Source organism: Acipenser ruthenus, chromosome 3 (genome assembly GCF_902713425.1).
Source record: "Acipenser ruthenus chromosome 3, fAciRut3.2 maternal haplotype, whole genome shotgun sequence".
In the NCBI taxonomy this organism is placed as follows: domain Eukaryota; kingdom Metazoa; phylum Chordata; class Actinopteri; order Acipenseriformes; family Acipenseridae; genus Acipenser; species Acipenser ruthenus.
Window position 1 is genome coordinate 79754160 of NC_081191.1, and position 12988 is coordinate 79767147.

Genomic DNA, 12988 nt, shown 5'->3' on the forward strand with positions numbered 1-12988 from the left:
TTGAAAGCTTCATTTTTTCGTCTGTGAACATAGAGCTGATATAGAGTGACTTGCCAAAAAGCTCCAGTTTTGACTCATCTGTCCAAATGACATTCTCCCAGAAGGATTGTGGCTTGTCAATATGCATTTTAGCAAATTCCAGTCTGGCTTTTTTATGTTTTTCTTTATGTCCTCGTGTCTTCTTCCATGGAGCCCACTTTCGCTCAAAAAGCGACGGATGGTGCGATCAGAAACTGACGTACCTTCACCTTGGAGTTCAGCTTGTATCTCTTTGGCAGTTATCCTTGGTTCTTTTTCTACCATTCGCACTATCCTTCTGTTCAGTCTGGGGTTGATTTTCCTCTTGTGGCCGCGCCCAGGGAGGTTGGCTACAGTTCCATGGACCTTAAACTTCTTAATAATATTTGCAACTGTTGTCACAGGAACATCAAGCTGCTTGGAGATGGTCTTGTAGCCTTTACCTTTACCATTCTTGTCTATTATTTTCTTTCTGATCTCCTCAGACAACTCTCTCCTTCGCTTTCTCTGGTCCATGTTCAGTGTGGTGCACACAATGATACCAAACAGCACAGTGACTACTTTTCTCCATTTAAATAGGCTGAATGACTGATTACAAGATTGGAGACATGTGTGATACTAATTAAAGAAACCAATTAGTTTGAAATATCACTATAATCCAATTCTTTATTATCTTTTCTAAGGGGTACCAACAAATGTGTCCAGGCCATTTTAGAATATCTTTGTAGAATAAGCAATAATTCATCTCTTTTCACAGCTTCTTTGCTTTATTCTATGACATACTGTCACAAAGACGGCCAGAGTGGGTGGCGTCAGACCAGAAAACAGGAACACAAACAGACAGAGACTTGGAGTTTGGTGGAGCTGAGCGAATGGTTTCGCTCAGCATTTAATAAAACAGCACAGAAAATAAAAGGTTTGAAACACAGCACAAAAACACTGGACACGGCACTACACGCCAAAATAAATAGACATACAAAACGGACTAAACACTTAACAAACGGTGCACGGAGACAAACAAACACGGTGAGTACGAACACTTATCTTTACGATTTTACTTTACTTTTACTCCTCTCTCTCTCACCCGTTCTCCTCTTCCGAACACCCAACCCTGAGTGCAAGAAATGTGCGTCTATATATACTATTGTGCTGGGATTCAATTACTAATTAATTATTCACTTGAATCCCAGCACGTGAATTAATTCTGTGCAACCCCGTGCTCACATATTACATTTAACCAGCACGTGAAGTGATTTGTGCTCTCCTCGTGCCTAAATACAAATCTACACTTTTTAAATACACGTGAAACACAGACCCGTTTATATCCCGTGTACCAATGACTATACACCAACATTTACACACGCAACATACAACACATAACACACAATTGCACACAGGGGCGGGGCACATTGCCACATATACCCCCCCTTGTGCGCAGCACACATGGCCTCAACGGCCACCTCCCCCCTTAAAAATCCAGCAGTCCAGGACAAAGTCTCGGGCTGGGAAGGGAGGCTTCAGTGGGCCCATGGCTGGCCATGCTGTCAGCACCCCTGCCGGTAGTGGCACGGCTGACAGCCTGTTGGTCCCGTCCTGCAGCGAAAAAGCTGCGGGGGCAGGTGGTCCCCCGACCTCCCCCTTCTTCGTAGCCGGCAGCTCCCTCCTGTGGGGCTACGGCCACAAGAACTCCTGCAGCGAAACTGCTGCTGGGGAAAGTGGTCTCCAGACCTCGTCCCCCTTCTTTGTAGCCGGTAGCTCCCTTTGGTGGGGCTCCGACCACAGTACTGCCGGCAGCGAAGAAGCTGCAGTGGGAGCAGGTCTCCGGACCTCCCCCACGATCTCCGGCAGCGAAACTGCTGCAGTGGGAGCAGGTCTCCTGACCTCCCCCACGATCTCCGGCAGCGAAACTGCTGCTGGGGTTGGTGGTCTCCAGACCTCCTCCCCCTTCTTCGTGGCCGGCAGCTCCCCTTTCTGGGGCTCCGGCCACCGTACTCCCTGCGGAGGTACGGGCAGCAGAGGCAGCTCCTGCTCCTCTGCTCCGGGCGGTGGCGGAGGCAGAGGCAGCTCCAGCTCCTCTGCTCCTGGCGGTGGTGGAGGCAGAGGCAGCTCCAGCTCCTCTGCTCCTGGCGGTGGTGGAGGCAGAGGCGGCTCCAGCTCCTCTGCTCCTGGCGGTGGTGGAACCAGCAGGTATTCACCCTCTGCTGGTGGAGGTGGGAGGGGCCAGCAGTCCTCCCACTGCGGTGGAGGTGGAACCAGCAGGTATTCACCCTCTGCTGGTGGAGGTGGGAGGGGCAAGCAGTCCTCCCACTGCGGTGGAGGTGGAACCAGCAGGCATTCACCCTCTGCTGGTGGAGGTGGGACCAGCAGGTATTCACCCTCTGCTGCCAGCTTGGGTCCTAGGGCTGTGGAAGCCCCGACTTCCCTCTCTTCGGGCTGTGGACGCACCGACTCCTCCCTTTTGGGCTGTGGACGCCCCGACTCCTCCATGTTGGGCTGTGGACGCACCGACTCCTCCCTGTTGGGCTGTGGACGCACCGACTCCTCCCTGTTGGGCTGTGGACGCACCGACTCCTCCCTTTTGGGCTGTGGACGTTCGGGCTCCCCCCACTCAGGCGTAGGACGTTCGGGCTCCTCCCACTCAGGCGTAGGACATTCGGGCTCCTCCCACTCAGGCGTAGGACGTTCGGGCTCCTCCCACTCAGGCGTAGGACGTTCAGGCTCCTCCCGCTTGGGCTGGGACGCTCAGGCTCCTCCCGCTTGGGCTGTGGAGGCAAAACCAGCAGGCATTCTTCCTCTGCTGGTGGAGACGGGGACAGCAGGCATTCTTCCTCTGCTGGTGGGACTGCTACCTGGGCTGCTGTTCCACTTATAATTGCCTCCAGGTAGCTGAGGACCAAACCCACACCTTCCTCCCAGGTGCTTACGGTCTGCTCCCTTGCATAAGCCTCCCATCGTTCCCTATCCATAAACTGCAGGAACTGGACGACTACTGGTATAGACTGGGCCTCCAGCCCAGCATTTTCCAGCATCCAGTCCCGCACTTTGATGGCGTCTTCTGCCATTTTTTTTTAATTTTTTTTTTTATATATTTTTTTTTAAATCCAAAACTGCGGTTCCTGCTCTGGCCTGAGTCCTGGAGGCGCTGTCGATCCCACGCAGGACACCACGTGTCACAAAGACGGCCAGAGTGGGTGGCGTCAGACCAGAAAACAGGAACACAAACAGACAGAGACTTGGAGTTTGGTGGAGCTGAGCGAATGGTTTCGCTCAGCATTTAATAAAACAGCACAGAAAATAAAAGGTTTGAAACACAGCACAAAAACACTGGACACGGCACTACACGCCAAAATAAATAGACATACAAAACGGACTAAACACTTAACAAACGGTGCACGGAGACAAACAAACACGGTGAGTACGAACACTTATCTTTACGATTTTACTTTACTTTTACTCCTCTCTCTCTCACCCGTTCTCCTCTTCCGAACACCCAACCCTGAGTGTAAGAAATGTGCGTCTATATATACTATTGTGCTGGGATTCAATTACTAATTAATTATTCACTTGAATCCCAGCACGTGAATTAATTCTGTGCAACCCCGTGCTCACATATTACATTTAACCAGCACGTGAAGTGATTTGTGCTCTCCTCGTGCCTAAATACAAATCTACACTTTTTAAATACACGTGAAACACAGACCCGTTTATATCCCGTGTACCAATGACTATACACCAACATTTACACACGCAACATACAACACATAACACACAATTGCACACAGGGGCGGGGCACATTGCCACACATACCAAAGGCATGCAAGTATACATGATAAAATAGCTTTTAATTTAATCACTTTTCAGGAGGAATGAAGCATTATTTCAATGAGCTGTAAGGGTACCAACAAATTTGAGCACGTCTGTATTTTTATATTTCTTACAGTTGCTTTTGGACAGATCTATGAAAGAATCAGAAGATGATGTCAGTAGTCAAGACTACTGTGTGAGTGTCAAATCAAATGTGTATTTCTAAGCAATGTTTAATCCTATTATTATTATTATTATTATTATTATTATTATTATTATTATTATTATTATATATTTCTGTTTTGATTTCCAATTAAAGATACATTTATTTCTGCAGATTGAATACAATTTCCAATATCTTCAGTGTCCAATGAAGAATAAAAAGTTGTCAAAAGAAGATACACTGTTTAAGTGTAAGCCTCTTATTTCACTGAATGTAAGTAGTCACAGTAATATGGAAATGTTGGGCTCTTTTCACAAAAGTTTGAAAGACCGTTAAAACAGTTTTTTGAAGAGTTTATGAACATTCTCACAGAAAAGAACAGTGGTGCGCAAACTTTTTATATGCCGCCCCCCTTACTTAGCATACATTTTGTTGTGCCCCCCCCCCCCTCAACTTCATATTTTAACAAGTGTTTGTTTTAAAGGGTTTTAATGTAAAAAAAAATTCTTAGATTTAACCACAAAAGTCCTGATTTAGCTAAATACACAAATGTTAACAAACACATTCTTAGATGTTTTGAAAATGGTACTTTCTGATGTCATTTATAAATGTTGAAAACACGTATTGTAAATTCAACATTTAAAGTCAGTTTATAAATCTTTTTTTAAACTTGGCCAGTCAACATTTAGCTAACATTTCTAGAAAATAAATCAGTGAAAAAATAAATATAACTTGCATCTTTTTTTTTTTACACTTGACAATTAAAAAAAGACTGCACATCATTCATTACTATATATATATATCCTGAAGATGATGTATTAAAACAACCAATAGTATATTAACAACCTACTGTAAATATGCATAAATGATATAATCTGTGTTCTTTCAGGCCATGGTACAGTTTAACCGCGTTGAGCTTTTGACCCACCCTGTCTGCAAGAAATATTTAGAAATGAAATGGTAAGTCGTAAAGATACTGTATACTGGGAATATAGAATACACTACATACGATATGTTTTTATCTATAAAAACTCAAAAAGTGCAGGTTCTCAACATGTTACGCACTGTGAAGGATTTCACTTCTTTTCAAGGTTCGTTTGCCCTTTTTAAATAGACCCAGACACAGAAATTGAAGTTTTAAGCACTTTTGTGTCATTTATATTATTTACAGAAAGAAAAGTCAAAAACAAAACAAAAGCTCAGAGTACTAACTACACTTTTTCTCATGTTTCTCATTACATTGGACGGCTAAGCCATTTTCCAATCACAAAACACATTTTACACGTTATTGCCCACACAAAAGGTTTACACAGTACCTTGTTCTGTTACCAACAGCCTCTTGCCTTCACAAACTTTTTTTTCTTGGTAAATACTTGGCTGCTCATTACAAGCAGGTGACACCCATTAAATTCAGGGTCAGGTGACCCTCATCCTGTCTCCAGTGGCATTCTGGGGGATGTAGTCCTTTAGCCCCTCCTGAACTATATTTCTCTCCTCCTCCCCCTAGTTTGCCACCGCACACAATACAATTTATTGATCAGTTAATTTCAGTGCGTAAAGACTGCTCCCTTAAATTACTCAAATTTGATTATTGCCGTTAATTGCGTTCTCTTACTGCAGTACTACTGCAAAGTTACTGCATACAGAACACTACAGTGTTAATACTACACCATAGACAACATATCCCTTTTTCTGACAAAAAAAGACTTCCTTGTATTATAAATTGAAATGCAATATTTATATTGTGTAGGCTTGCCTATGGACTAAAAGCCCATGTTCTCAACCTGGCTATCTACAGTCTTGGTCTGGTGCCTCTAACAATCCTCATTGTGAATCTGAGACCAGAAACATCTGTGAATAAAACAGCAGACAATGGAACAGAAGTGAGAGAGGTGACCATTACTGAGGCCCTGGATAAGGTATGTATGCGATGGACCATATATCTTCTGAGAACAGTTTTATGTTCTTGGGAATGCTAAAATGTCAAGATTATTCAGATCCACCACAGCACAGTGCAGTATTGCAGTTGCAGGGAGGCTGCAATACCATGCACCCCCCCACTGTTTGTTTGTTTTGTTTTGTTAAATGTATTACTTGTCGTGAGAAACAAATGTTACCCATATGAATTAGGTTTAAGAGACTATAAAACATGTATGACATGTTTGTGTAGTTTGGACAAGTGTGTTATATGCACGGAATGACATCTATATACAGCATAAGATGTACACGAATTTTGACAAATACTGAATGGTGATTGGTTGATTTCTCATACTTGATTTACAATGTAAAAACGATTAAAGGAAAGAAAAGTCTGTATTTCTAAAATATATTCTTTTTATGATATACTTGTATTATTGTAAATTCCATTACATCTGCAGCCTCTAATTTTTAGCAATTTTAACTGAAAATTAAACTGCATACATTTTAGTGATGAAGGCCACACACTAAAACCATTGTATTGCATGATATACAGTATATTGTGCAATAAGCAACCATTTAAGGTAGCAATTAAAATGTACATAGAAAAATAAAAGGGGTTTGCAGTATATTAAGACAAAACACATGTCTGACTATCCTAACTGACATTTTCTGCCTTGCAGCATAACTATTTTTATACAGCCTGCGTGATTCTGGTTATTGTCATGAATCTGTATGCAATTGGTAAAGAGATGGTCCAAATATACCAGCAGGTAATGTACCGTAAAACTCTTTTAAAAATGACCTTTTACTGACAAAATCAGTTTGCATTGCTGCTTATTAGGGGTGCACATGATTCACATTCAGAAATGGTGGGGCTAAAACAAGAAGTGAATGTAGTCACACTGAATGCTGTGCTGTTTGTGAGAAATGTGTTTTTCACCACTTCCAGTTATGGGGTCCGTTCACTTTTGACGTTACCACACATGACCCACTTCACTCACTTCTAAGTTTGACATTAGTTGATTAAATAGCCTACATTCCATATTTGGGCCCAATGTTACTTGTGTCCTTAGGCCAAAAATATCACTGCTAAGGAAATAGAGACCTGCCTTGAGCAGCCACATACAATTGCTTGGTTTACATGCAAGAATATAAGAATATAAGTCTCATAAATTTCAAATGACACAATTAATATTACAATGTGCGATATATCATTAACCGTTTTTCAAAGGCTGCTACTGTGGGTAGCTTCAGCAATTGTGATCCTTATGGTAGTCTACGAACATAGCTAAAAATTATAATAATAATAATATACCGGTATCTATCTATCTATCTATCTATCTATCTATCTATCTATCTATCTATTTATCTTAACAGTAAAAGTAGTTTTTTTTTTTTTTTTTGCTGATATTTTTACTGATTTTCTTCATAGCGCTGGAGATACTTACTTGACTACACCAATTCTTTGGACTGGTGTGTAGCAGTCTCTTCTCTTCTCTTTGCTATTCCCCTCTTGTGTAACTCTCAGGAACACTGGCCATGGCAATGTGGGGCCGTCGCCGTGTTTCACTCCTGGGTCAACTTTCTCCTTTATATGCAAAGGTATATATATATATATATATTTTGAAGTCCGTAAACTATATAACTGGGTTATCTTGTGTAATTATTTTTAGATCCTATGTAATATGAATTTATGTACAAGGGAGTGTATGTTACTGTATGTACATGCCATTATGTACTTTTTTTTTTTTTTTTTTTTTAGTAGTCGCCAATTGGTTTTTTTTATCATTTTCTCCCAATTTAGAATAGCCAATTATTTTTAGACTCAGCTCACCATTACCACCCCCGTGCTGACTCTGGAGGGCAAAGACGAACACATGCTGTCCTCCGAAGCGTGTGCTGTCAGCCGACCCCTTCTTTTCACACTGCAGACCCCCCATGCAGCCACCTCAGAGCTACAGCGTCGGAGGACAACGCAGCTCTGGGCAGCTTACAGGCAAGCCCGCAGGCGCCCAGCCAGACTACAGGGGTCGCTGGTGCGCAGTGAGCCGAGGACACCCTGGCCGACCTAAGCCCCCTGGGAGCTCCCGTCCATGGTCAGCAGTGGAATAGCCTGGACTCGAACCGGCAACAGCCTTTGAATGATTAGTTATAACATAAATACACATTTATAATACCTGAAGATTTAAACAATTTATTAAAGTCTACAAGCAAAAATAGGCTAAAAATAAATACATAGATACATGAAAATGTATGAGCCTGGATTGTATTCTCTGCTGCTGCTAAACAATGTATTGTATTAGCTGCTGCTGCTACACTGACAAATTAAGGGCCAGGTAACTAGTTCCTTCCCTGCCCCTCAAGTACTTTAATCTATTACTGAACTAAAAAAGACACACTGTTACACAGTTTAGTAGTAGTTAAGATATCTCTAAATCTTAAGGCCTCCTCTGGTGAGTGAAATATCAATAAATTAATTATTCTATATGATCATTTTTCTGTCCCTGTCCCACAGGTTTGAACGTTTTGGGATTTACGTAGTGATGTTTGGGGAGATCCTCCGAACTCTTGTTTGTATTATCCTGCTGTTCTTTTTCTTGAATTTGGCATTTGCCCTGGCGTTTTATGCTCTAATGCTTGAACAGGTTTGACAAACTATGAACTATTTATTTATTTATTTATTTATTTTTATTTATTTATTTATTTATTTATATAATGTAGTGAAAGCATTAATTTATCTTTCTAACTGGAAATGTGTTACGATGCATGTATTTACTTTGTACTGAAACATTAAACAAAGGCACCATTTTGTTTTGCAGCAAACATTTGCAACTCCAGCACTTTCCATAATGCAGACTTTTGCTATGATGGTGGGAGACATTGGTTATCAGGACAATTTTCTTACTCCATTCATAAGAAATAGATTACCTTTTCCATTTTTAACCTTTGTATTTCTCTGCTGGTTTTTACTACTGATGCCAATCCTCCTCATTAACTTGCTGGTAGGTTTTTTTTGTTTCTTTTTTACTTTAGTCAGACTTTTCACAGTCTAAAATACTGTATCAAGCATACTGGCCAATGTATAAAAAGTTACACCTAAAATGTTGATATTTCAATATTTAGATTGGTTTAGCTGTTGGAGATATTGCTGAGATCCAGAGAAATGCTTGCTTGAAAAGGATTGCTATGCAGGTAAGTAATTTACTTGTAATCAAACAAGAAATCAAACTTCACTGCAGGACTAATTTTGATTTGATTATTCACAGTGTATAAATAATGTTCAATCAACACACATTGCATATAGAACCATTTCTCCAGTTGGCTTTATTAACTTGGTATTAACATGATTTCGTTTCAAGTTATTGAGAATATCATCCGTCTGTGCGTGTGTGACATTTTAAATCTTTGCAATAATCTTTCTAGACAATTGCTTATTAAATGTTGATTAAACATTTCATTAATTCTTATTATATACTATTGTGTAATACTGTTGATATATGTCATACTTATAGCTCTAATTTTAAATATATGTTACAGACATACTTGTTTCTGTAGTGTAAATAGAGTATATATAAGTGAATAGGCAATGCAAAGCTTCTTCATGATGGAATTGGTGTTGTCTGACTGAAAACAGTGTGTTACCACGCAATGGAAATCACAGCATTGTCTTTCTTAATTATAATTACACACCCAAATAGTAGCAGGCTGATTTAATTAATTTAGGACCTGGCTGAAACAAAGTCCTGGCCTGGAGTAGGGTGGGGATAGCTGAGTGCCACTGCACTCACAGACCTGTGCACTAACCCATTCCATAGAGTTTATGTTGCAATGCTGTACTCACCACTATTACTGCTACTTTAAACAATTGATTTATTATGATAAATATAATAATTGAAAAAGTTTTATCTACAGATTGATCTCCATACTAGCTTGGAGGAAAAGCTGCCATACTGGTTTATGAAACGAGTGGATCAGGTCAAAGTTATAGTCTATCCTAACAGAGCCTGTAGGTCAAAGGTATGTACAACATACTACAGTCCATAAGAGAATAATTACTGGGTCGATAACTCCTTTTAGAGCACATTTAAATGAATTGTAGCAAAATAATTCCCCAAATCTTACCCATTTTGCATACAGTTGCTGACAAAAGTTTTTGCACACAATGCTTATTATACCATAATTCAAGGTAACAGATTAAGGACAAACATTTAGTAAACTTTAACCACTTTTTTATAAATCAAAAAGCAAAATACACCATTTCTATCTTTATCAATAAACAAACTTATTTAATTTAAATAATTTGTTCACACAGGTGTTGATGCGATTGAGAGGTTAGGTTTGGGGCAGTGTACACTTTTTTTTTGGGGGGGGGGGGGAAATATGATGACAGCTTATATGCACATGCCTTCCTGAAAAAGAGCTGTAACCACCAGATATGTATTTTACTGGTTGACAGAAAATGATCCAAGGATGATAGCACAGAAAGACAGGACTGCACAGTTACATTAAAATAGAATTCATTGTTAAATGGCAGATTTTTTAAATTTTATTTGTTACTGTATTCCCTCAGTTTGCAAATACCTGCACAATTCATTCAAATACAATACACACAATAATAAATACATCTAAAATCAGATGAATATGTTAACAAGAAAATTGGTCTCCAAGGGCACGTTATTCTAACTTCGCGATAAGTGATGTTTTTTGGCGGGAAATGGCTTTCATGAATCGCCCAATGAAATACTGTCATGTTAAAAACTATGATAAAGGATGTGGTAAGTTTTTTTATGCATGTGGCTCATCATGTTTTAAAATACATGCATTTATGCACTCACACTTTATAATATTCGTGACATTTCTTAACAGTTTCCTGCCTTCTGGAATGGCAAGCCTGAATCAATAACCCGGCTGAACACAGGCCATTGCCAGTCAACACCTCTGGAAGCTGAGATGCAGATACAGAAGTACAGGTATGTAATGAGCAGGTTGACTCTGGTTTTGTGCCTGGTAATGTTTTTGTTCCATCCATGTTCTACAAATACAACTTGGAATTAAAGGACACATTAGGCCCAGAACTGCACAGCTTAGTACAGTAGGGTTTTTCAGGTAATGCACTGGCCAATGGTAGATTGTTGCATAGATAAATACACACGGTCTACAGGCCTCACACTGGGATGCATTTAGAAGGATTACAAGAAATTGTTTTCCAGTAGTTAAAATATACACATTTTATTTACTTCAATAAATCTCTGCTAAAAATTAATTTCGTATTGGATTAAAATAAATACATTAAAAACCTGATCATGTTCTTTAACTGCAATAAATGCATCTTGTTAATATTTACAGAACATAACATTGTTGCCAGCTGAGTATTGCATATACTATGCCTAGCGGTATTCAATTGTATGAATTCTTTATGTATCTTTTCTGTGTTTGAAGTTCCTGGTGGTTATGCAATTGTTACTGCTGAAAAGCTTTTACTCCTATGCTGAATCAGTTCAGAATATGGGATGGATTGAGACTAATCTAAGCACAACCAAAGCTAATTCAGCTGAAACTTCGATCAGCATGCATGTGAAGATGTGATTGAATTTAGGTTTATTACATCTCTGTTGTCACAATGCTGTGCTATACAATGTGTGCTTGTTTTGATTGTGTGAAGTTTGTTATTTTAAATAAAGCACACTCACTTTTTAAGCAGACACTAACTAACTTTCCACACAGTATTATGACCAACTATTAGCAAAGGTTAAAACAGCACTTGAAACTAACTGTGTAGTCATGTACATGCATTACACAGCAGCTGAGAATGGTGGGGTTTCCATGGAAAAATAAGTCTCACCTTTTTCTCACACTCAAGCCTGGTGCTGTGAGTAACCCCGAGCAATAATACAGGAGATCATTGGCTCCAATTCCCAGCTATGCTCATTTTAATACATTTTGGGGTACAAACATAGTGACTTTCTTTCGTCCTAGGTAGGTACCCATGATAGATGCTATGTAAAGCTAATGTACAATGAATTGAATCTTATCAAATTCTAGATAACAAAAGTGTAAAGGATGAAAAAAAAATGTTGATGTGCTTTGCAGAGGGCTTTGTTATTTATTTATTTATTGCAAAGGACTGCATTTTTTAAAATTTGTAGTAGCTTCAGTATTTTTTTTTTATAACTTTGCATATAAAACAACTAAACTATAAAGCACTATAATTTTATGAGTAAAATGGAAATAATTTGAAATGTTGAGTAAATGGTGTCACATAAAAAAATACTGAATAAAGAGGTCTTTAAACCCCTGGTACTGTATGCCTTTTTCCCCCTTTTTGGTCAAATGCATTTAAAAAAGTGTTGTCAGACAAAGTTGAGGTTTATACAGCGGAACGGTCCCAGTGTCTGTTCATCCAGATATCGCCCTCTAGTGGCTTTTGTACCATATGGATTTAGCCTTTTTTCTATGAGCTTTAAATCTTTTTTTTTTCTTTTTTTGCAGGTTGAAGGATATTTCAATGATTTTGGAAAAACAGCACAACCTTCTGAAACTCATCATTCAAAAAATGGAAATAGTGTCAGAAGCTGATGAGCAAGATGACACTGAACTATTCCAGTACGGCAATGTGAAGAGGCAGCAGCAACTCCACAAGAGCAAGTGGAATTATTTAATAAAAGCAGTGCATGACAAACAACAGAAGAGTCTGTAACATATCAACGATTGTATAACTGTGGTCCGTAGTGGAGAATTTGGGCACAACATGTGGTTATAATTTGATTATGCAGGGGTGCAAATAATTTTGAAAATTGGTGCTGAACTATTTTGAGAGTTTAGTAGCAGAGAGCCCCTCCCCACCCCCCCTTCAATGTTTTGTGTTGTATTAAATATTTTTAATAAAATGTACCCCATATCTAACCATATCACACCCATATTTGTAATAATGTTTACCTGCTTTATATTTTGTAAAAAAGGAAATTCTGCAACATCTCTCTCATCCATGGCAAGACTCATAGCAGCCTGTAATATTATTTAGGGTTGGGAGATATCTGCGCCCTGAGTACCGATGACTTAAGTTTCTTTAAGTCTGTTTGGGAT

The 12988-nt window shown here is 39.6% G+C and overlaps 1 protein-coding gene across 1 annotated transcript in view; it reads left to right on the plus strand.

Annotated features, from left to right (window-relative positions):
* The window catches only part of LOC117435249 (transient receptor potential cation channel subfamily A member 1-like), a 33638-nt gene extending 20893 nt beyond the window's left edge, over positions 1-12745 (plus strand). The window contains exons 15-26 of the mRNA XM_059020926.1: positions 3959-4018; positions 4160-4258; positions 4875-4945; positions 5736-5904; positions 6586-6675; positions 7338-7507; positions 8421-8550; positions 8725-8907; positions 9029-9097; positions 9818-9922; positions 10772-10875; positions 12395-12745. Coding sequence (XP_058876909.1) covers positions 3959-4018; positions 4160-4258; positions 4875-4945; positions 5736-5904; positions 6586-6675; positions 7338-7507; positions 8421-8550; positions 8725-8907; positions 9029-9097; positions 9818-9922; positions 10772-10875; positions 12395-12602 — 1458 coding nt within the window. The 3' untranslated portion in view covers positions 12603-12745. The remainder of the gene's footprint in view (positions 1-3958; positions 4019-4159; positions 4259-4874; positions 4946-5735; positions 5905-6585; positions 6676-7337; positions 7508-8420; positions 8551-8724; positions 8908-9028; positions 9098-9817; positions 9923-10771; positions 10876-12394) is intronic.
* The last annotated feature ends 243 nt before the right edge of the window (positions 12746-12988 follow it).